The 22,692-nt window shown below is 52.9% G+C and overlaps 10 protein-coding genes across 10 annotated transcripts; 6 read left to right on the top strand and 4 right to left on the bottom strand.

Moving 5' to 3' along the window:
• Positions 1-1,629: 1,629 nt before the first annotated feature.
• On the top strand, positions 1,630-3,013 carry GT037_004045 (uncharacterized protein; the record flags this gene model as incomplete). The annotated part of the gene is made up of 2 exons (XM_038929092.1): positions 1,630-1,980; positions 2,048-3,013. The coding sequence occupies 2 exons, from the start codon at positions 1,630-1,632 to the stop codon at positions 3,011-3,013; spliced, it is 1,317 nt and encodes a 438-aa protein (XP_038788799.1).
• A 255-nt stretch (positions 3,014-3,268) lies between these two features.
• Positions 3,269-3,988, bottom strand: GT037_004044 (uncharacterized protein; the record flags this gene model as incomplete). The annotated part of the gene is made up of 1 exon (XM_038929091.1): positions 3,269-3,988. One exon carries the CDS (start codon positions 3,986-3,988, stop codon positions 3,269-3,271), a length of 720 nt encoding a protein of 239 aa, XP_038788798.1.
• Positions 3,989-4,580: 592 nt separating this feature from the next.
• GT037_004043 (ph domain-containing protein) lies at positions 4,581-5,410 on the bottom strand (the record flags this gene model as incomplete). Its single annotated transcript, XM_038929090.1, has 2 exons — positions 4,581-5,270; positions 5,321-5,410. 2 exons carry the CDS (start codon positions 5,408-5,410, stop codon positions 4,581-4,583), a joined length of 780 nt encoding a protein of 259 aa, XP_038788797.1.
• Positions 5,411-6,130: 720 nt separating this feature from the next.
• On the top strand, positions 6,131-9,025 carry GT037_004042 (mrna decapping protein box a; the record flags this gene model as incomplete). Its single annotated transcript, XM_038929089.1, has 2 exons — positions 6,131-8,381; positions 8,445-9,025. 2 exons carry the CDS (start codon positions 6,131-6,133, stop codon positions 9,023-9,025), a joined length of 2,832 nt encoding a protein of 943 aa, XP_038788796.1.
• Positions 9,026-10,440: 1,415 nt separating this feature from the next.
• On the bottom strand, positions 10,441-12,046 carry GT037_004041 (uncharacterized protein; the record flags this gene model as incomplete). Its single annotated transcript, XM_038929088.1, has 3 exons — positions 10,441-11,534; positions 11,584-11,752; positions 11,798-12,046. The coding sequence occupies 3 exons, from the start codon at positions 12,044-12,046 to the stop codon at positions 10,441-10,443; spliced, it is 1,512 nt and encodes a 503-aa protein (XP_038788795.1).
• A 1,558-nt stretch (positions 12,047-13,604) lies between these two features.
• GT037_004040 (uncharacterized protein) lies at positions 13,605-14,253 on the top strand (the record flags this gene model as incomplete). Its single annotated transcript, XM_038929087.1, has 2 exons — positions 13,605-13,864; positions 13,914-14,253. 2 exons carry the CDS (start codon positions 13,605-13,607, stop codon positions 14,251-14,253), a joined length of 600 nt encoding a protein of 199 aa, XP_038788794.1.
• Positions 14,254-16,351: 2,098 nt separating this feature from the next.
• On the top strand, positions 16,352-18,136 carry GT037_004039 (uracil permease; the record flags this gene model as incomplete). Its single annotated transcript, XM_038929086.1, has 3 exons — positions 16,352-16,520; positions 16,573-16,661; positions 16,712-18,136. The coding sequence occupies 3 exons, from the start codon at positions 16,352-16,354 to the stop codon at positions 18,134-18,136; spliced, it is 1,683 nt and encodes a 560-aa protein (XP_038788793.1).
• Positions 18,137-19,183: 1,047 nt separating this feature from the next.
• Positions 19,184-20,018, top strand: GT037_004038 (lytic polysaccharide monooxygenase; the record flags this gene model as incomplete). Its single annotated transcript, XM_038929085.1, has 3 exons — positions 19,184-19,287; positions 19,349-19,613; positions 19,671-20,018. 3 exons carry the CDS (start codon positions 19,184-19,186, stop codon positions 20,016-20,018), a joined length of 717 nt encoding a protein of 238 aa, XP_038788792.1.
• Positions 20,019-20,294: 276 nt separating this feature from the next.
• Positions 20,295-20,947, bottom strand: GT037_004037 (glycine cleavage system h mitochondrial precursor; the record flags this gene model as incomplete). The annotated part of the gene is made up of 3 exons (XM_038929084.1): positions 20,295-20,605; positions 20,686-20,748; positions 20,812-20,947. The coding sequence occupies 3 exons, from the start codon at positions 20,945-20,947 to the stop codon at positions 20,295-20,297; spliced, it is 510 nt and encodes a 169-aa protein (XP_038788791.1).
• A 182-nt stretch (positions 20,948-21,129) lies between these two features.
• On the top strand, positions 21,130-21,578 carry GT037_004036 (37s ribosomal protein mrp17; the record flags this gene model as incomplete). Its single annotated transcript, XM_038929083.1, has 3 exons — positions 21,130-21,153; positions 21,203-21,234; positions 21,296-21,578. The coding sequence occupies 3 exons, from the start codon at positions 21,130-21,132 to the stop codon at positions 21,576-21,578; spliced, it is 339 nt and encodes a 112-aa protein (XP_038788790.1).
• Between the last annotated feature and the right edge of the window lie 1,114 nt (positions 21,579-22,692).

The following is a 22,692-nucleotide window of genomic DNA, read 5'->3' as shown; positions in this document are numbered from 1 at the left end:
GTCCAGGAAACCCGGGGTTCATTCGTAATCATGTGTCTCCTGATCATCATAGCGAAACGCTGCTCTCCTATTGTATTTGGCATCTTTGAGCGTTGAAAAGACTGTTAGCTTCATTGCGCCCCGCAGTCGATACATTCGCTGTACATCATATTTTCTTAGTTTGCGCGGCATTGTTGCGTACATATTGGACCAATGTCCGTCGCAGGAGCGTTGTCGCGCTGGTGGCCACACTTTATCCGGCTGCCGTTATATAAACCAAGAATATCATACTTGACACTGGTGTCTTCCAAGTGTGGCGTATCTCCAGGTCTTGAGCGGTCCAATGCGATCCATGTATGTCATGCTCTAGGCGTAGGTGGTGAGTTTCATCTTCCGTAAGCTTACTCCGGTCTTTGATGTGGTTGGTACGAGGTATGCAAGGCGATAGCGAGCCGAGAAGTGCGTACGGACGATTGGCGCTCGAGGACGGACATTTCGATGCGTAGAGTCGGATGTCTATATCCAAGTCGTGTACAAAGGACTCGTTTCATCTCAAGACACGGGATATATTGAGGGACGAACGAATGCGGTGAGGTGTGAAACTGTCTTTGTCTATACCCTACATGGGTCAAGCTATTTGTATGCTACAGCGAAAAGTACGCTGCCCGAGAAAGATGGTCAGTGTTAAGATGATCACCAGACCCTAAGGCCGTAAGCGCATCGGGGTCTCTAATACGCGAAGCTCCGTCCTGACTACTATGAAGCACACCAGGATTAATCTCGACGAGCAGTAAAGATAATGCTCGTACATCCAAAGGAGGCTAGCGCCGGTACTCGGCGGAAGCTAAGCCTGTGGTCGACGGTCGCGTGTTCTTGTGCCACCAACCACGACAATACCAGGCACCGAAACTCCAGCACGCGAGCAGTCGGCGTCAAACCTCAGGCATGACGCGCACATTGCGATGAGATTGAGTCTTTGATTTTGGTCGCATTTTGCAAGTATCAAAGCGCAAAATGGGCTTGGAACCGAGTGCTGTTGTCAGAACTCTGAAATTCTAATGACGTAAATTGCAGCAAATGACATGTAAGCACGCGACACTAACCCAGCAGTCACAACGGAAAGCCGGCTCTTCCTGCATCCAGCACCTTGGAGGTTTACGCCGCACTAAATGCTAGGGCAGAGCAGGTTCGTCCGACACCATCCGCCTGCCATGGCTGGTCTGTCTCAGTGGCTGCTGTTTAGTCACCCCTCGCATGCCGTGTGTTCCGCTGACTTCACTACGCGCCATGCATCTTGCCTTTAGTGTAGGATGTAGTCCTCGGCATCGGGCATCCTTCTTGCCTGTTCCTTATTTTGTTCCTCAAAGTTTGTTGTAGCTAAGGCTTTCTGCTTCTCAGAAAACCCTGGAATTGCTTCTTCCTACCGTCGCACAGAACATACAAGGCACGGCACTGTCTCGCGCCTCGACATTTGCGCAAACATATCCGGATCGATCGGCTGTCATCTTAGTCAAACACCCCGTCATCCCTACAAATACATTCAGCTCCCTCTAGGCAGTCAAGCCCCGAACTTCTACATCGTCTTTTGCGACGTCTAAGAGTCGCGCGCCTGCACCCACCATCCTTGCCTCTCACGCATAGTCGCCAACCATGGGCGCTGGAGCCTTCATAGAACCGCTTGTAGTGGTTACCCTATTGTTCGGCGGCACATGGGTAAACCGAAACACAGAATACCGTCTTTTTGGGCGACGGAGAGTGTATCAAAATTCGCCTCGCTCAAGTTCCCCAGATTCCGGTCGATCTAGTCCGTCTTCTAGCGTGTCGCTTCTAGCCAACGTCGATGAGGAGCCCAAATGGAGGAAACGAGAAGTTGTCATTCTCGGCATGAAGAAAGATGTCATGAGTCCAAATACTAGGCGATTCAAGGAGTACTTTCTCAGTCGACTGTTGCAGAAGTTTCCGTTCCTTGTGGAGGCCTGGTATTGGGCACTCATCTACTGGGTAAGCAGCCTTGCGGAGGCGCCATTTGACATCTCTGTACAAAGTTACTAACTTTTCGCTTCAATAGGTTTACCAGTTAGGCCGCGCATTCTCTGCCGTAACGATGGTCGAAGGCACCGTAAACGTCGCTCGCCGCCACGCCCTCCAACTCATCCACCTCGAACAGAAGCTACACATCTTCTTCGAACTCGACGTCCAAGCATGGTTCCTGAAGCATCCCTTTCTCCTTCACTGGACGAACCGCACATACTCCTTCATCCATATTCCTGGTACGATCTTGTTTCTGGTATGGCTGTTCTACTACACCACAACCCGCAACCGCATCGATCTTCCCCTCCATAACAAACCGATGGGCGAGGCAGACGGCAGTCCTGCAGGTCCAAAGTTGTATGCTGCAAGGCGCAGAACGATGGCTACCTGTAATCTGATCGCTTTCATTGTCTTCACACTATGGCCATGCATGCCGCCTCGTCTTCTCTCCGACCCCGAGGTCCCCGGCTCGGTAGGCAAGGAAGCGCGCAGCTTTGGTTTCGTCGACACTGTTCACGGCGCCGAAGGCGAGAGCAGCGTGTGGACTCAGAACAAATTTTGCAACCAGTATGCTGCGATGCCTTCGCTGCACTTTGGATACTCGCTACTCATCGGTCTCACCATCATGTCTATTCCGCTTGCACCCCAGCATCGCCGATCTCGCACCGTTGCTCTCACAATGGGTTTGCGCATGCGCATTCCCTCGGCTCGTCGCATGCTCTGCATCTTCCTGGGTGTCGCATATCCCGCCATCATCCTCGTAGCTATTGTGGCTACAGCGAACCACTTCATTCTTGATGCTGTGGCTGGTGCCATGGTTTGTGGATTGGCGTGGACTGGCAACAGGGTGTTGCTGAACTTGCTACCACTAGAAGATTACTTCCTATGGTGCGTGCGTATCCACAAGCCTGCGCGAAAGGCGGTACACTGGGATGGTGATGATGAGGATGATAATGACTATGGCCATAAGAGGTTTGGCGGTAAGGGCGTCATTGTCGATTAGATGGCTGTACGAGATGGATAGTGTGGAGGTAATGAACAGGTTAATGTTAAGCATTGGGTATCGGCGTCTTACTACGGTCAGGTATCTTGGTTAGTCAAGGCGGTGATATCATCATGGGACTACCTTAATTGTCGAGTTAACGGCCTCGCTGGGATATTCAAATACCCTGAAATAATGATCATAATCTTATCTTATCATCTTGCAGAGCTATTCGGGCGTAGTGCCATTATCGGAACTTGTAACATTTACCAATCTTTAGTTGGGGTCGTCACCTGGTTTGCTCGGTGGTAAGTTGGGTATCGGAGTCCCCTTAAGCTGACCTCTCCACCCCATGATGAACGAACAGTCCATATGCTTCGTCCTCGTCTTAATTCCTCCTCCATTACAGTCAAGAGGGTCTGCATTCCATATGCCAGACCTACACTCCCCACACTCCTTCCACGTCTCCTGGTCGTTCCAGTCACACTTGAACGCCGTGTTATCATACGAAAAATGCAGCGTACTGCTTCCATAATCATAAGGTCCAACCAGAAAGTCCGGATACCCATTGACATTGTGCTCGATGACGCTAGTGCCGCCAGAGGATAAAAAGTACGCCCAGACAAAATCGCGGTTGACGTAGACACCACGGGCAGTGATGGAGTTGTCAGACATGCAATTCTCGATGATTTGGAAGTGGAAGGGGAGGATGATGATGGGTTCGGGGTCATGCGGGCGGCTGATCTGGGTTACTTTGGCAGCTTTGGGTGTTGTGGATGTGCCGAGGATGGCCATGGGATCGTTGTCTGCGCCGAATGCCGGAGATGGCTGGATGGGTTCGCCTTCGGTTGAGACGAGTAGCATCTCGGAGTTGGAGGTGCCATCGTAGCCTTCAACGGCGATCATGTGAGTTCCAGGTGAGAGGGGCTGTCCAGGCTGGACGACGGCAGCGGCCATGATGCCAAGCACAAGGGATGCGACGATCAAGAGCTTCATCGTTCAAGTAGCTAGGATGGTGAGTTGAGGTGTGAATGGAGATTGAAGTACCTACTATATGATGCTTTGGAAAGGTTGTCAACAAGCGTCGTGCCACTGTTGCCGACACGATATTACTCCAAAAGATCAGACTTGAGTGAAGATAGATAGGAGAGAGTGGTGTATGTACTTGAGCAGAGGTCGAATGTTCACCCAGGGCAATAAATGTATGTGAATGAAGATGCGCACGGACCGTTGACGAAGCAAACGGACATGTGTGTGAACTAGATAGTGTATTTGTTGGCACGACGCGAGCGAGGTGTTCTATTGGTACAAAAGGGTTCAAGTACGCTGTGTCACGGGGGCTGGGTGTTCCTGTACCACGGACGAAGGTGACGGAGCTTGAACGACAAACGAAAAGAGAACCTGGGATGCAGGTGATACATGAGAAATTACAAAGTATACATAATATTGTTGTGTACAGTCAACAGTACTTAGGGTATAGTGTTAAAGAGAGTACGAGAAACCACCAACGCCGGATACGCAATGCATGATATGCAGACAGCAGGCTTGTGACGGAACATGACGCAATGAAAGTACACAAAGAAACTCATCAGCGTCTGCTACTCCTAGTGTTGTTTCGGCTGGGCCTGTCGTCCCGGTGAGATCGGTGAGTGTCGTATCGTCCGCCCATCTCTTCATCTTGAATACGGCCTCCACCGTAGGCACGCTGAGGATGACGAACGTCATCGTGATCGTCCTCAAAAGTGTTGCGGCGCTCATCAATCTCATCGTCAAAGTCGACATAGACAGAGGCAGGACGCGGCCGCCTTTCTCTCGGTAGCTTGGAATCTCTGTCGACGAGTGACTTTGGCTTGTGGAGCTTGTCCAAGTGCTCTTCGAGTAGCCGAACGTTTTTGCCATTGGCTTTGACTGCGGCATCGGCAAGGTCGCCAAGGAAGGGAACAAGACCGATGAGGAAGTCAAAGGCGACATTGAAAAGCATCATGACAAGGACGGTCATTGGCAGACCGCCGTCGACCTTCATCATGTTGCGAACGAGGTTCAGAGCCAAGGCCGAACCTGCGGCGTCACCCACGGCGGGGACAAGGCCAATGACGGAAGACCAACCAAATCGGATTCCAAACAAGGTAAAGAGGGCGTAGTCCAGCCTGTAGGCGGTCTTGCGGGCTTTGGCTAGGACGTTGGCATCGTTGTCGGAAAGATAATCTGGGATCTGCTTCTTGACTTTCTTCATCTTGTGGGGCTTCCTCTGATCTGGAACCAGCGCATAGTATGGATCCTGCAGAAGAGTTAGTGCGAGCTGTTGGAAGCGGGAAGGTGGCTACTAACGTATGGCCCAGATACATCCTTGGACTTGTACTTTTCCATCTCCTTGCCCAAGGCTTTCTTCATTGCGTACTTGGCGACAACGCCGGCCATGTTGGGCGGTAGTTTCTGAGGTAATGTGGGGGGCTGAAGTGTGCAGGCTGCTATGAAGACAGCTGTGGACGAGACTGCCACAGAAGGCTTATATGTCTCTGGTGTTGAAAGACAGTGGGCGGGGTGCGGGTATCTCACAGCGCGCTTGTTGCGTGGTTGGCGTAGGGCGCTTCTCGTTTGAAAATGTGAAACGGGCGCGTCGCTGCCCTATGTATAGCTGGCGAGTGCGACTGGCGACGAGCTCGGTACAAAATACGCAGTCAAGAGTGAGTTGTTCAGAAGCGGCAGAAGTGAAGAGCAGCAAGCCTACTTATCGCATCATGCGCTGGCGGTGAGTCGCGCGAGACTGCCCTGATTCTGTGACGCGATCCCAGACAGCCAAACGTCATGGCTCTCGCTCGCTCTCCTTCTTTTGCCTGCGAGCACAGCCACAGCCGCCACACTTGGTGTCGATCGCTCCACGACCCTCTCCGATAGGCCTCTGACAACACATCAACAAGACGCTCGCCGACCGCCGACTCGACGCCGCATTCTTCGACCTTCTTTGCGGCTGTGCACCCTTTCACTACCGCGCCCGTCTTCGCATCTAGAAGCCTCGCTACTACCCGCCGCCCGCCGCCCGCGACTGACGGACTGGTGCCCAAGTGCACATCTCCCCACCCTCTGCGACACGAGCTGTGCGCGGTATGCTCGATACGGGCCAGACATCCATCCACCACCATGACAAACACAAACCGAACATTAGTTGACTGGCTCGACGACCTCTGCGTGCGCTTCATCGTCAACCTGCCCAATGAAGAACTGCAGTCGGTGGAGCGAATATGCTTCCAGATCGAAGAGGCCCAATGGTTCTACGAAGACTTCATCCGCCCTCTCGACCCCAACAACCTGCCCTCGATGCACCTGCGCAAGTTCTCCCAGCTCATGTTCCAGCACTGCCCCCTCTTCTCCGCCTACTCGGAAGAGCTGCACCAGCAGGCCTACGAGCAGTTCCTCGCCTACAAGACACGCGTCCCCGTGCGCGGCGCCATCATGCTCAACGAGGACATGACCCACGCCGTCCTGGTCAAGGGCTGGAAGAAGGGCGCCAAGTGGAGTTTTCCCCGCGGCAAGATCAACAAGGAAGAGACGGATCTCGATTGCGCCGTCCGCGAAGTCTGGGAGGAGACGGGCTACGACCTGCGCGAGGCTGACCTGGTCGAGCCCGACGAGCACATGAAGAAGATCACCGTCACGATGCGCGAACAGAGTATGATGCTCTACGTCTTCCGCGGCGTACCCATGGACACCTACTTTGAGCCGAGGACGAGGAAGGAAATTTCAAAGATCGACTGGTATAAGCTCACCGATCTGCCCACCCTGAGGCGGAAGAACCAGGTGCAGCAGCAGGGCACCGGAAACGATCTGATCAAGGAGAGCAGCTTTTACATGGTCGCGCCCTTCTTGGGGCCTCTGAAGCAGTGGATAAAGCAGCAGCACAAGCTGGGAAGGCAGAGACAGCGTAACAGCGCGCACATGGCTCCAGCACCAGTGGCAGGCACCGACGACGAACACGTCCAACCCAATCTATACGAGACTACGGCCGACGAAGCTGCCCCCGTCGCAGCTGCGCAGGTTGCCAACAACTTTGCAGATATGGTCGCCCGATTGGGTCGCGGCCACCGTCCAAGCGACTACTACCCAGAGCTATCTCAAGCGCACCAGGCGCCACCACCACAGCAGAGTCAGGATCCGGCAGAAGCGCTCAAGCGCCTACTTAGTGTCGGCATGCAATCACCCCCAGTGGAAGCCCCTAGCCAGCCGCCCCCTCAAGGAAACCCGCTCCTGGCCCTGTTCAAGCAAGGCAACAACCAGCATGCAGCAAATCAACAACCTAGGACGCCCTTTGAGCAGATCATGTCCCCGCCTGTGCAGCCGTCGAGTCCACATGGTCAGCACGGCCCTCGGCCTCCGCAAATGGGCAACATGGGGCCGCCGCCGCCCTTCTTCCCACCGCACCAGAATATGCCATTCCGAGGGCATCCAGGCCACATGAACGGCATGCAACCACCACCGCCGCACATGTCGCCTCATTTCATGCACCAGCAGCAGCAGCCGCAGCCGCACATGTTTCCACCCCAGCCACCTAACATGCAGCAAGCATTCGACCAACACAATCAGCGGCCACAGTTCCAAGAGATGGGCGACTCACAGTTTGCTGGCGGCAATGGCAGACCAGCGATACCACCAGCCTCCAAATTACCTGCCCCAAACCTAAATGCGCATGCAATGGGATTACTGAACTCATTCAAGAACGACAATCAGCAACCTGCCTTCCCGCCGTCGCCTCAAACTACAATCGCTGCTCCGCTACATCGAAGCCAGCAAACAACGCCGAGGATACAGCATCCAATGCCTCAACACAGGCCGCACGGTCTCGTATCACCGCAGGCACAATTTGCTCCTAGTCCACCGCAGTTTCAATCGCCTCCTATCAGTTCGACTTTTGAACCCGAACAACCCAAGCCAAGGAATGCCCATCAAGATTCATTATTGAGCATGTTCAAATCCACTCCGCCACTGGCGAGTCCGCAGCCCCCGCCTGCAGAGTTGTCTGCACTCCCAACAACACCAGCATACGTCTCCGCGCAACCTGTCGCGAACCCACCCAAACAGCATAATGCGGCTCTCCTTAGCGTATTCCACGCTCCGTCGAGTAAGACAAATATGACATCGGCTACTGTGAGCGGACCAGTCAATGCCCCGGATTTCGACACCATGAAGAAGAACAGACAGCCGACGAACGGTAGTTCACGCGGACCATCACCGACTACCAACATGCCCTTCATGCCTCAGCAGATACTTAAACGTACGCCGCAGGCCTCGCCTAAACCTGCGCCGCCAGTGGAAGTATCTGCATCACCGCAAATGGCATTTCAGCCTCAGATTCTGAAGAGACCTCAACAGCAGATAAAGGTACCAGGTCAGGCAGGTACGCACAAATATACATCCTTGCCTATCATCTGTGAACAGCATACTGATTATCCTACTATAGCTTCAGACGAGACATCACACAAACAAGGCTTGCTAGACATGTTCAAGAGTGCCTCACCGCAACCTCCACCCGTCCAGCCAGCGGTAATACCATCTCGCTCACCAGTTCCTCCACCCCTATCCGACATGGACCGACGTGAATCTGTACCTGCGGACCAGAAGAACGCTCTGCTCTCCCTCTTCGGTAACAAACCATCGCCATCCCCCCAGCCACAAACGCATAGCCCGGTCCCACCGGCTCGCTCTCCCTTCCCACCTACTCCTAGAACATCAATGTCCGGTATCATCAGCCCTGTCAGTCCACTGCCTACAAACGGCAGTGTAGGTGCAACCAGCCCAGAAGGCAATGCGAACCGGAGTCGAATCAGCAGCATCGGAGACGGAACAGCGCCCAGCATCGTCATACCACCAACAAGTCGCCCGATGGATGCAGGAGTCAGCCTAAGTCAGAATGAAGGTGTCAGTGTGGTTGGTCTGAGTACTCAGCAGAGCCGGGCGGGAAGCACAAGCGAGGGCAAGAGTCCTGTGGATAAGTCTTTCCTCTTGGGCTTTTTGGAAAACGTTGCCAGAGGCGGGCGATAGGCACCGTTTCCAGATTTCCTCTTCTGCATTGTTTTGGGCGTTTTCGCATGTTAGGTGGAGATGGATATCCTGGTTGGACAGCCATCTGGGTGATGCATGATGATCATGGTCATGATTTATCAGCAAGGCATGGATAAAATGAGGTGAAAAGATATGAGCTTAGTAGAGATGTGTACGCATAGTATAGGACCGAACTGAAAGTCCAATTGAAAATTATTGGCCATGGTTGGAACTGGCATTGAGAAGAAACTACTTGATTTGTCCCTTAATTTTCTTTCATGTTTGCCTGAACCATATTATACTCTTTCCGTCGTTTGCCCCAGTCCAGCCTACTAAGCTGTACGACGCGTGTAATATCTCTTCATCTTATTCTTTGGCACGACTCTTGGGATCACTGGGCATGGTCGCACACGGTCTTGGTTCCGCGTTGTTTCCGCATTGCTGCCTCAATTTTTTTTGTTTTGTTGATTATGCAATTGTCAAACACATGTGAGGCACTTTGGCTACTATGCTAATGTAATCCGCAATTATGCCCCCTAGCCCGTCTCTTCCATCCATCGACATGTCACCGCCTCGGGTTCTCGGCCACAGACAGAGTCCGTCGGTTAAAGTGGTTAATCTGCCCTGCTCTTCATACATCGATCGCGAGATTTCATGGACAATCTGCCAAGCCGGAGCTTATATGCTTGTTTTTCAGTGGCTTGTGGGGGATCAATCACATCTGGTCGGAGTATGGCCATCGGGATACTTTTGGTCCTCGAGTTTCAGGCGTTTCTTACTTGTAGCTGGGCGCGCGTTCGTTTGGTCTGTGGATGTGCCATGACGAGTGCTGGGGAAGGGGGGGAATGCTGTGCTGTTTCACCCCAACTGCCGTCTGGGTGATGCTTTATCCTGCCCTTCAGCCAAACCGTGGTGCCGTGAAGATCGACCTGACGTCACAAAATCGCTGAAGCATTGCATGGGGAATGGAGATGGCACAGACCTTTCAGGTAGAAAGGCCAAATTTATGTGGATATTACTAGGTTTGCGAGATGGAACTCTACAGGATATTTGATAGCTGAAGCTTAAAAGCAAGAAATTGCGATATACAAAAAGGGATAGCACTTGGCGGCTTTGGCTGACAAGGTTTGCGCGGATGAGGGTTCGTTTGTTGTCGTTCTTCTTGTCCCCAGGTTTCCAGTTTGTGTGAGCTGTTTGTCCCGCGCTTTTGTGACCCAAACCCTGAGTTCCCCTTTCCCCCCAAATGCCGCGCTCAGAAATGCAAAAACATGCTTGTGCTGGTAAACGGACAACGCTTGACGATGACGGGGTAGTAGCAAGGAAATTTCTCGAAAGAGGAGCTAGCAAATGTTGGTGTCGTGTTGGCTGCACGAGATAGATACAAAAGTGTTGACGACGATGGTGGGCCGTAATGTTTATAGCGCGAAATTGTCTCGTCCCCTATCCAGGATCTCAGAAGGTACAGCGCTGCGTGTGCTGAAGCGCACTTCAGTGCCTGGGTGTGCCTTGAAGATAGGAGCCGTAGTCTGTGTATCGTGCCTCTGGTGCTTAATGTCCCTTCCTACCAGACCGCTCTTGCTGCCGTTGCGGCTCAAGCCTGCAGCGCTGGGTTGTCTAGTTATGCCGCTCGCGTTCTTGGGCACGCCGGATGGTAGTGCGGGCATTTCAGGCACCTCATCATCAGAGTAAGTGGTGGACTGCGTCATGCGGAACTGCTGCTTGAGGCGTTGTTCTTCGACGCGGTTGGATTGCTGGTTCACCCAAGAGTCTACTGTGCGGAAACGTGGAACGGAAGAGCGGGATGTCATGAAGCTATCACGACCAAGTGGCTGAGTGGCAGTGTCGCGAGAGGGATCATGTGGGGTTTGAGGGGCCTGCGAGTTTGTCCAGCTGAACCTACTTGCAAAACCACCTCCTGCAGCAGCCGCAGAAGCACCACCGAAACCGGGTCGTTGAGATATGGAAGGTCTGTTCGAGAGGAACTGGCGGAATGTTGGAGGAGGCGGGAGGTTTCTGGATTGCTCCTGCGAAGGGTCGGGGAACCGCAACGATTCCTCGTCACCGTCCAATGATCTTGTGTTGCGAGTTGACGCACTTCGTCGTTGCCCCTCTATGGGCAGAACAGGTGATGATGGTGTTGCGCTATCATTGCGACGATGTGAGTTCGAAATTGATGGTGTGTCATCGTAGAAGCTCTGGGTGCCATCCCTAGTCGGAGGCTGATTGAAGCTGTCACTCCGCCCGAGAGGTTGAAGCCGTTTCTGCGAAGAGAGTGAAGAAGATCGCTTAGGCGCAACCGTGGGTTGAGGAGCATTGAACGAGTCGTTCATGCCATATGTGTATTCATCGTCAAAGTTCTTCTTGTCCAGGCCGTATCTTGATGGCGGTGGTGGTGGGGATCCGCGGCGAAGTTGCTGCTTGCCCTGTTGGAGTACGTCCTTGAAAGTAAGACCTCGCTTGCGCATGGTGTACATGGCAAGAACTACCATGACGATGATGATAGTCGCACCTAAAGCATGTCAGCATACATTCCAACACAGGCAATCGGTTCATCCTACCAATGGAGCCGGCAGCAATGAGCAAGTGCTCAGTCGTCTGGGAAATAGGGCGATCATGATGAGGTCGAGGCGGTGGTGGCATAGCGATCACGATGGTCTCGGTAGGGTCATTGTCGGCGAAGGCAGGTGTGGCTTGTGGCTCGTCACTGAGAGTCATGGTAATCAGAAGCTGTTTGCATTAGTGAAATCCCCTGAATCGGCACGCCTTCCTTACAGCTGGAGTTCCTGTCGGTACTGTAAGAGATGCTGTTGTCATAGCTGTCATGTTCGGCTTCTCAGGGTAGTCGTCTTCATCAGAATCGCTGTCGTAGTCTGCGTCTGTAGGACTTGGCTCGTCGCGTTTTGCGTTCACAGTGGCCGTAGGCTCTTCTCCCGCCAACTCCCTCTCATACTGGACACCGTTCCTTTCCACTACAACAGATTCCACCTTTTCGTACACCCCGCGGCGCCATGGGGCGGGCATTGCTTCCGGTATGCGATGGCGTCAAATGGGGAAAGCCCCTCTCAGTCTTCCAGCCGTTCAATTTCTCCACCAGACATAATCCACACTCGTCCAGCGATGTAAGGTTGTCGTGACCGAAGGTGATGTTGTGATCGGAAGTGTGTTAGACCGCGACCAGCGAAGTCGATAAGAAAGGGTGGAGTAGCGAATGTATGTAAGTGATTAGCAACGACAAGCCCGCCTGCGGAACGAAGGACAGAATAGAAAGCAAAGTCAGCAAAGGTGCAACGAAAGGCTGGGCGAACGCTCAAGACGAGACACGTTCATGCGAATAGCGGGAGGGGTGGCCTTTGAGAAGTGCATGAATTACACTAGTGGTGAGTCGCTGCTGGTACCATGTCAGTTTGGGGAGACGCGAAGGTACGGGTACTACGCTATGATAATAACAGAGCGTTTAGCAGCAATTGCGATGCCAAGGACGCTCCAAATGGCGAGACTTCATAATCCTGGGCGCGCTTAATTGCCCTCAATAGGGCAAGATGTGCCTTGATTGAGAAGAAAATGGTCGTGCAAGGTTTGGGGGGTTGTCTTAAAGTTGTCTCAGAGCGCCATGGTCACGTTTCAGCTCCCGTTTCCGAGGACGATCACACGCCACAGGGGTTGTCGTGAGACTATCGACAGACTACAGTTATTGGATGTCTAGAGCGCAATTGTGATGGTTAGCAGATATTAACTCCTTCAATAATTCCCCGCATATGACCGGCAGCCCGACTGGGATTCGGCGGAAATGCGCAGGACAGCCTTGCGGTCGTACAACCGGCAGATGACGACAAGCCACACGCTCTCCGAGGAACGCAGAGACTGCTGCGCCTCGGATGGCGTGGTCGACTTTTGGGCTCCACTGGGTACCTTTTTTCGGTAGCGCGACGTGATGCGGCGGTGCTTCTGGCCCAGGCTATCGCAGATATCCGGCCGAGGCCAATTTCTTGGAAGAACAGAGGCACACAATGTTTCGCACAAAGGTTTGCTGGGGGGCGGAAGAGAGTGTTTCCTGAGGCTAGGCAAGCCTTCGCGGTGATCGCTCTCTAGGATGTTACAAAACAAATGAAAGACGACTGACACTACATCGAGATGCGCGACACGTAAGGTGTAATGTTGCTGAGTACTAGAAAAAATGACATTGCGCGGAGGAGCCCACGGATGATGCGGCGTTGAGGCGTGGACGGTTCGCTCCCGCCGAACTGGCCGTGGCTGCCGGACGAACTTGGCCTCTGGGTGGCTGAGGCTGAGTGAGTGTAGCCGGATATCGCTGGATGTGCTCCGCCCCAAAGATTCGGTGGATTCGTTCAGTCATCAGATCTTGTAGTCAGCAGATGGTGTTGTGCGCTGCGGCAAGTAAGGCAGTAGTATAAGATTGTAATGTTCCTGTCGTGACGCTCCTGCTTTCATTCACGACATTATTACTCTCGTATTCCCGTATCCGCCCCCAACCTTACGTCAACCACCCCTCATTACCCAACCCCTCATAAGCTCAATAACACCAACTACTCTTGCAACCTACAAACCTCACACAATCATCATGTCCGGCCCTTACGATCAGTACAACCAAGGCTACCAGCAATACCCGCCTCAAGGCCAATACCCTCCCCAACAACAAGGATGGGAACAGGGCGGCTACCAGCAGCAGGGCTACCCACCTCAGCAACAAGGCCAGGGCTACTACGACCAGCAACAGCAGGGCTACCAACAGCAGGGCTATAACCAGCAGTACGGTGCCCCGGCTCACGGTGGATTCCAGCATGGACAACAAGTAGCGCCGTATGACCAGCAACAGCAGGGGTAAAATGCAACCTTTCAAATATATCTTTTCATGTGCTAACAGCAACAGATACGGTCAGCAACAGCAGTACCCTTCACAAGGCCAATACCCTGGCCAGGCCCCAGCGCAGCAGTTCCCGCAACAAGGCGCATACGCTCAAGACCAGTACCCGCAAGGCCAGAATGCTTACGGCCAGCCGCAACAAGGACAATACGGCGCCACAGACCCCAACATGCAAGCTGAAGGCGACCGGGGCCTTATGGGTGCTCTAGGTGGCGGTGCAGCTGGTTACTTCGGCGGTAACAAGCTGGGCGGCCACGGCATTATTGGAGCCATAGCAGGCTCGATCCTCGGCAGCAAGCTCGAGGACAAGCACAAGAAGCCCAAGCACAGCAACAATGGATGGTAATAGAATGGCCGTGCGACGGTAAAGAATTCGCGTTGATGCCTTATGATCTGATTTAGCAATGGGCGGTTTGGTTTGATTCTACCTGCTGGCGTTCTGGATAACTCGCTATGATGGGATGGATGAGCATGATAACGTCTAATGATTACCGACGTTGGATATTGGGTATTGGGCATATCTAGAATGAACCATAGTCACGAATTAAAACGTCATTAATCATACGCGCCACGATCTCGCCACCTGCTCATCAAAGCGAAACAATGTCAGTCGGTTGAAGAAACTTCATCTTCAGTGGTCCTGTCGCTGTAGACGGGAAATTACTCCAAGCGGACATTGAAACACGCCACGTCCGAAACATCCTCACGGAGCCAGGCTGATGATATTTGGGGCATTTCTTGGAAGGCCCGATAGACGAACAGCCCCTAGCCGGCACATTTTGTTTGATGGAGTCGGAGTGATATCTGATGTTGAGGCTTGTTTATCTGCAGATAGCCGCTGTTCGATGTTGTTTCCGATCGTCTTGGATGTGGAAGGCATGGGCAGTGTTGAGATCCGTTCCGCGGGCTTGGGAACCCCGGAAGACCGTGTGAGAAGTGGCATGTACCGCGCAGGATGCTAGATGGTGTTTGACTGAGCTGGAGGTCGAGGTTATGGTGTTTGCAAGCCACGTGATGGCCGTGCTGCACGACTCTGGATCGTGCAATGCTTGGGAGGAGCGAGAAGTCTTCGCACATGCTTTGTATAGCCGTAATCAATTTCTTCAAAATTGTTCGCTAACACTTGACGCGACGTCTGTACAATGGCATCGCGGTTGTGTCGAAGATAGCATTGTCGATCGCATGCTGATTCGAGTATGCGCGTATCTCACCACCAACTCGCGGCGTCACCGAAGAAACTTGTGCTATGCTGGCCGTCCAACAGCTTGAAACGGTATACGAGTCCCGGAAGAAATCGAGGCTGGCGAAGTCGGCCTGCGCCATGGCCCTCAGCATGCAAAAGGCATGTGCAAGCGCATGACCAGGCAGGACTCACAGCTGAGCCGTGAGGCTGGGAAATGTCCAGGTGAGATATGTTATAAGTAGGCCGACGATTTACTCGATGTCATCGAGTAAACTGGATATGGCGGCCGCTGAGTGGCTGCGGCGAGCGCCCCGTTGTACCCCACATCGCCTTTATCTCCCCAGCTAGAACCCTCAAGCGAACGGAGAGATGCAACCTCGAACCATCATGGCGCCGGCTGCTGCAAGATAGAGAGCTTCTCCGGGTCCAGGGCTGTGGTGACATGTTTCTATCGAGTCAAAAAGTAGGGAAATCTCTGCTCCTGTGGCTCCTATCGCGGAGATAGCTGCGCAGACGTGCATAGTCCCCAAGACTTCAGTACACACCCCTGGTGGGCACGCGATACTGTTGTTACCATGGCGCTGCGTCATCCGCGGAGATTCACCCACTCATCATGCCATCCTTCACGCGCCCAGAACGCAAATTCTGCAGTGCCTGCATTCTTGAGACTATGCATGGTGTTGATGACTAGCACACGAGCTGTTCGTCGGGACTTCTAGCGGCAAAACTGTAGCGAACATCTTGGTGGAGCATACCGCGCGGGCTATCGCGACTTGAAGATAAGACTACCGGAACGGGCCTACCAGCCAGTGACCACAACCAAAATTACTTCCGATGCGGAGGCAGGGTAGTATCTAAGCGTGGAGTGGATCTAGGGTCGATCTTGTGCTGCACGAAGTCGTTCTTGATATTTAAGATGGAGCATGCCCCAGATGGAAGCCTCTTCAGCGGCGAACGTCAGTACCTCGTCACGCAGTAGTGCGTCCATCTCGATATCTTATATATACCTTGCGACTACCTTCAAAAACCACCCAACGTGGATCCTGAACGCCAACCACTCATCCAACCGCAATCCCCACCAAGACTAGGCGTACCGAGACCTTCACTCGCTTCTGATAGCCCCCCACGTCATACGAGCGGGGATCTTCAATCCTACCAAGCAACGGCTTCGAGCAGCCGAAGCGAGAGCTTGATAAGGCCTGTTGCAACCTCGACCGTCCACCATTCAAGTGACGAAGGATTTTTCTTCTACAGCCTCATCATGGAGAGAGTCAAGAACTCAAAGGTCGCTTACTGGGCGGATAAGCTCGCCGTCGAGAGCGAGCCCAACCTCACGACTGCGCAGCTTATGCTCTTCAACCACGACTTGAAGCCAGTCGAACCGGAGCGTCGGCAATGGGGTGCTTGGAATTTCGTAGGCTTCTGGGTTGGTACGTGAAGGACTCTCGAAACCGACCATAAATGTGGACTAATCATGTATAGCCGACTCTTTCAACATCAACACATGGATGATTTCTTCCGCAAACATTGTCGATGGTCTGTCATGGTGGCAATCCTGGATATGCGTTTGGGTATGAGATCTGACATCTGACTTTATCGACATACGCTGATTCAACAACAGCTTGGCTACTCCATCGCCGCCTGCTTTGTCTGCATGACTGGTCGTATCGGTGCGACCTACCATATCTCTTTCCCTGTCGTCAACCGCTCGTCCTTTGGTATTTGGGGAGCATTATGGCCCGTCTTCAACCGCGCGGCCATGGCTAGTATCTGGTACGGCGTACAAGCATGGATTGGCGGTACTTGTGTACGCCTAATGATCCGCGCCATCTGGAACAACTGGCGAGACTCCGAAGGCCCAGGTACAGGCGGCATCACCAACGGCATTGCCGGCTCTGGCACCAGCACGGTCGCCTTTGTATCTTTCTTCTTGTTCTGGGCTGGATCGCTACCTTTCATCTATCCACCAGTACACAAGATCCGCCACTTGTTCACGGTAAAGGCCTACGTTGTTCCTACCGCTGGGGTTGCCTTCTTCATCTGGGCTATCGTTCGTGCAAAGGGACTGGGCCCGATTGTTCATCAGCAAGGCACGGCTAAGGGATCTGAGCTTGGCTGGTTGATGGTCCGTGGAATCATGAGCGCCATTGCCAACTTCGCTACCTTGATTGTCAACGACCCTGACTTTGCCCGTTTCGCAAAGAAGCCATCGAACGCCTTCCTTCCGCAACTGCTAACGATTCCTATCGGATTTGCAGTTACCTCATTCATTGGAATCATTGTGTCATCATCATCGACTGTCATCTTTGGCACGGCTATCTGGGATCCTCTACAGCTGCTAGAGTCGTTCCTGAACGAGGGTGGATCAGCGCAGCGTTTTGGAGTATTTTGCATTGCCACAGCCTTTGCTCTCGCTCAACTCGGCACAAACATCGCAGCAAACTCCATCAGCGCGGGAACTGACATGACAGCGCTTGCACCCCGATGGATCAGCATCAGACGAGGTGGTTACATTTGCGCGCTCGTCGGTCTGGTTATGTGCCCTTGGAACCTGCTCTCCACTACCAACAACTTCACGACCTACCTCTCTGCCTACTCAGTCTTCCTCTCCTCCATCGCGGGTGTTATGATCTGCGACTACTACATCGTCCGAAAGGGCTACCTACAGATCAGGGATCTCTACTCTGGAAAGAAGACTGGTCCATACTACTACACCCTTGGGTTCCACTGGCGCGGTTACGCAGCCTACATTGCCGGTATCCTCATCAACGTCGTCGGCTTTGCAGGTGCCATTGGTCGTGACGTACCCGTTGGTGCGAAGCGCATCTATGACCTTAATTTCTTCGCTGGTTTCCTTGTCGCGAGCATCACGTACTGGGCACTGTGCAAAATCAGTCCTATTCCAGCGTGCAGCGACACTTGGATGGAGGTCGGTGATGAGATTACAGATATCAGTGTCGCTTATACTGATGGTGATGACCGGTACGACGAAGAAGTCATGCATGGTACAGACGCAAAAGGAATCGAGGCGTCAAAGAACTTTTAGACATGTTATTGTTATGATCAGCAAGGAGGGGGTTTGTTATGGGTTTAGCAAGGGCGAGAGATACCAGACCGCGCCTTGGGTCACAGTCATTTTCGCAATGCAACTTTTACTTCACATGTACCGTTTGCATTTGGTTTTGCAAAATAAGTTGATGAAACTGAGTTGGTGCCAGGAATGCTGGGCGGCAAGGTCGACTCAGTTAGCGTGTCAACTAGCGTCTGGTGCTTTTACCAACCTCCCCAAGGTCGTTCTTGCGAATCTCATTACCTTCGTCATCGACGTCATCAAATGTTCTTATTCCTTGTTGTGCAAATGAAAGAGCTGGTCCAAGCTACGACGAGACACGCTTCTATACACGCGAGATTTCGATTTGTTAATTTCAGCCCCAACAACTATGTCTCTCGGATTACGGCTCTCCAAAAGTTACCTGAATAAGCGGCAGTGAGGAAATGGCCGATTCCTAGATCTTTGATCGCTATATCCATGACGAACAGGTACCAGAAGTGGTAGTACGATTGATTAACGTATTCTCATCCTTGCCGACGCCTCTTCCGCCTTCCAATGGCTCGCTTGGCCATATTCCAGAACATCGCCGCTTACACGACAACGCATGCGCCATCTAACTTCACACTGTCACGCCGTGTATACACACTCCTGGCACGTAGATTAAACATCCGGGGTACTGCTCGCCTTCCCATCATGTCCCGATATGGATCGTGATCCAAGAGCCGACATGGAGGCTCGCTCGCTAGCGAAGCATGTATAGTGTTGCGCAGCCAATAGTCTTTAACCGGTCCGGCGACAGCATCTTCGTATATTGCATGGATATTGAGGTAGTACTATCGCCTCTATGTGAAGTATGCGTGACGAGGCTGGTCAGAAAGAGACGAATGGCAGGCAGTGGTAATGTGATCATGAGGGATATTGAACGCTAGCATTGGGCGTAGAGGTCGGACAGGGCGGTCACTTGGGGACTATATAAGAACGAGAGCAGAATAGGGATGCAATCCATATCGACCTTCAAGGCAAACATCTGATCAAATCAATATGCTGTTCTCAAACGTTTTCCTGCCTACCGCGCTTCTTGCTGCGCAGGCTGCCGCCCACGGCGCTGTTACCAGCTATGTCATCGACGGGGTTACATACCCAGGGTAAGCTGTCTTTGTCAGAATCTGCAAAGTTATTGAGTCTCACTGCTAACTTGTAATTTAGTTACGAAGGTTTCTCACCAGCCTCCTCGCCCAAGACAATCCAACGCCAATGGCCCGACTACAACCCCACAATGAGTGTCAACGACAAGAAGGTCATGTGCAACGGTGGCACATCAGCCGATCTCTCTGCCAAAGTAGCTGCGGGTGGAAAGATCCGTGCCAACTGGAAGCAATGGACGCACGAGCAGGGTCCAGTCATGGTCTGGATGTACAAGTGCTCTGGTGACTTCAAGAGCTGCGATGGCAGTGGAAAGAAGTGGTTCAAGGTATGCATTTTCAGCATTTCAATCCTACTTTACCTTTGTGCTAACCGGTACGGCTAGATCGACCAAGAAGGCATGACAGCGCCTCCCCTTTCAGGACGTAACTGGGGCACGGCCAAGGTCCTCAAGAACCTGTACTGGGAATCTGTTGTCCCCAAGTCGCTCGCGCCGGGTAACTACCTCGTTCGACATGAGTTGCTTGCTCTTCACCAGGCCAATACGCCTCAGTTTTATGCCGAGTGCGCGCAGATTGAGGTGACGGGTAGCGGCAGTGCGTCGCCAAGTGGTGATTATCTGGCAAACATCCCTGGATACGCGGCACAGAGTGACCCGGGTATCACGGTTGATACGTACAGCAGTGCTATCACTACGTACACTTGCCCAGGACCTAAGGTGTGGACTGGTTAGGGCACGAGTGAGACGTAGTAGTGAGAGGGGGCAAAGGAGGGGGTGGTTCAACATCAGGATGCACGTCGAGACGCGACGACATGCTGATGTCAGGCGACACTAAGTACTGCTTGCAATCGTCTTGTGGTCTTTTGGTTCATAGGCGTGTCAAATGACCTGCCGACATATGCAAATTGAATTGTTGACTGTGTTGTTTTCGCATTCCGTGTTGAAGTATGCGCCTAGGTATCTCCCATGTCATGCATTGATGCTTCCTCCCGACTCTTGCTCGAGCATTTACTCCTCAGTAAAAGCAGCGTACTCCTCCTTTGTCATGGTCTTGCCGCTTGGCTCACCAGACACGGTGATCTTGGCAATCCACGCGTCGCCCTCGGGGTCCTTGTTGACATTGGCGGGCGTCTGCTCTAGCGCCGAGTTGACCTCGGCGACGACTCCGGAGATGGGTGTGAGGATATCTGAAGCAGACTTGACTGACTCGACAGCGCCAATAGCATCGCCTTCGCTGACGTCCATTTCGACCTGGGGAAGCTCGATGTAGACGACGTCGCCAAGGGCCTTTGCTGCGTATTCTGAGATACCTAGGGTGCCTGTGCGACAGGTCAGTCATTGTGCGCTTGGATAGCAAGAGCGCCCGGGGATGCGGGGGAGCGGGGGAGGCTGAACGTACACGTCTTGCCATCCGCAGACATCTCAATCCACTCATGGTCCTCGGTGTACTTCTTCTCCTTCACTGCGCCCAGTCAGCGATTCTGCCTGCTATTCAATTGCTTTCCAAAGCTTCAGATGTGCGTACGAGCGGCAGATACCGAGAATAGCCGTTGCTTCTGGGTCGCCTGCTGCCACCTCTGGCACACGAAAGGTGATGGTCTCCTCGCGGCGGCAGAGGTGAATTGGCGCGCAGCGCGTGCGATTGAAGTCCGGGCAGCCATTTTGCAGTGATTGTGTGTGGGAATGTGAAAGCTTCAAGTTTGTGGGAGTCGGAGAGGTGATAACACGCGCCAAGGACATCGGTGTGGAGCTCCTCCGCGGTTGCGGAAAGGTTGGCCGCTTTCGAACAGTTTTCGCGACGGAAGGCACGACGTCAGCAACAACACCGCGCAATCGAGGCAAGATGCTGTACGAGATGATAGGAGTGGTATGCTGCGTGTTGCATTGTCTGCGTGAGGGAATACTGACTGGCGCAGGTACGGCCTGGCCGCCTCTCTGAAGTAAAAGAGTAATTTCGCCCTCCCACCATTCCACCACCTCCAGCACACCGCTGACACGATATCCTGTAGAATCGCCAAAACTGCTGGCAAGATTGTCCTCGACCAGCAGGGCGTCGTCCGTGGCGTCTCCAACTGGGGCACCTTCCTCCTCCCCAAGCCAGCAAAGAAGCTGCAGTCCACACACCACTACGGCCACCACTTCATCATGCGCTTCGATGCGAGTGCCCGCGCACAGCACGCGTTACGGCGAACCATGAGTCTGGACCCCAGGCTGATCAGATACAGCGTCGTCAAAATGGGCACCAAGTTTGAGGAGATCAAGGATGTGCCAGGAACCGCCAAGTTCAGGTGATGGACTTGTGAACAGAAAGCATGGGCGCATCACAATGACGGAAATGTATCATATGGTGTACATGGGTCTATATGGGTCTATATCATGATACAGGCTACATTGCATACGGCGTTTGGGATATCTGCGATACACTAGAGACTTTACACGACAGATGCGTGTTTGGACGCGCTTCAGAATCAACTGCTCGAGTGAGACTTCTGGCCGCCGCTTTTCGTACAATCGCTCCTCGCAACAGACTTCCACTAGGAGAAAGCAGGGCTTCAAATGTTGGCCCAACTGGGCGTAGCGCATTCATGGTCCAGACTTGGCAAGACATGTGGGTATCGCTCCTACCCTCCTTCAGTGACTCACCACACCCACTCGCTCAATTACATCAGAGCACCTTGATCGACCTATCAACCCGATACACCCTCAGAAATTAGCATGGACGGCTTTCGTCATCTGCCTCGAGACTCACGAGATGAAATCTATACCTGCTATGCCATCAGCCCAGGCTACCCTTCACAAGATTGGTAACTAACGCGAACGTGAATAGTGGTGTTCTTCGCAGTTTCCTCTGTCTATTCATCCAATAACCAGCCCATTTGGCGTAAAAGATTTACTCCTCCATGCCTCGAGCAGTTTCAACCTGGAGATAGCTGAGAGACGGGCGATCACGTTCTGACGTATTTGGAGAGTCAGGGCCAGATCAGATGGGATCGCAAGCTGGAATTGGGAGCTGTCTTTCTCAAAGCAAAAAAGAAGGCTCGGCGTGAGCAAGACGGAAGTGAGCTGTAGATTGGACATGTATTCCACCGGTACGGGTGATGATATGTCGAATTGCAAGCCCAGAGACGGTGAAGTTGATATAGTAATATTGGTATGCTGGGTTCTGAGTAAGCCTTAATATTTGAGAGTGTTGCTGCCTTTACCTGGGCCTCTTATCGCCTTTGGGGATACCTCTCTCACCACTCACCGAGAGCCACTTCACCGCGCTAGCACTCAACTACGTAAGGTACTACAACAGCTACCTTCGTCCCGAAACTTTCTCTTCTCCTCCATCCTTCGAGTTGAGTCTTCGCCAGGAAAACTCACTACGGAGACACCAGGCTCGAGAGCACAGAGGCTACTTTAC

This window comes from Alternaria burnsii (genome assembly GCF_013036055.1).
Source record: "Alternaria burnsii strain CBS107.38 chromosome Unknown 730, whole genome shotgun sequence".
NCBI classification, from domain to species: Eukaryota; Fungi; Ascomycota; class Dothideomycetes; order Pleosporales; family Pleosporaceae; genus Alternaria; species Alternaria burnsii.
The sequence above is the reverse complement of the archived record's forward strand: the minus strand, read 5'-3'. Positions and strand labels throughout refer to the sequence as shown.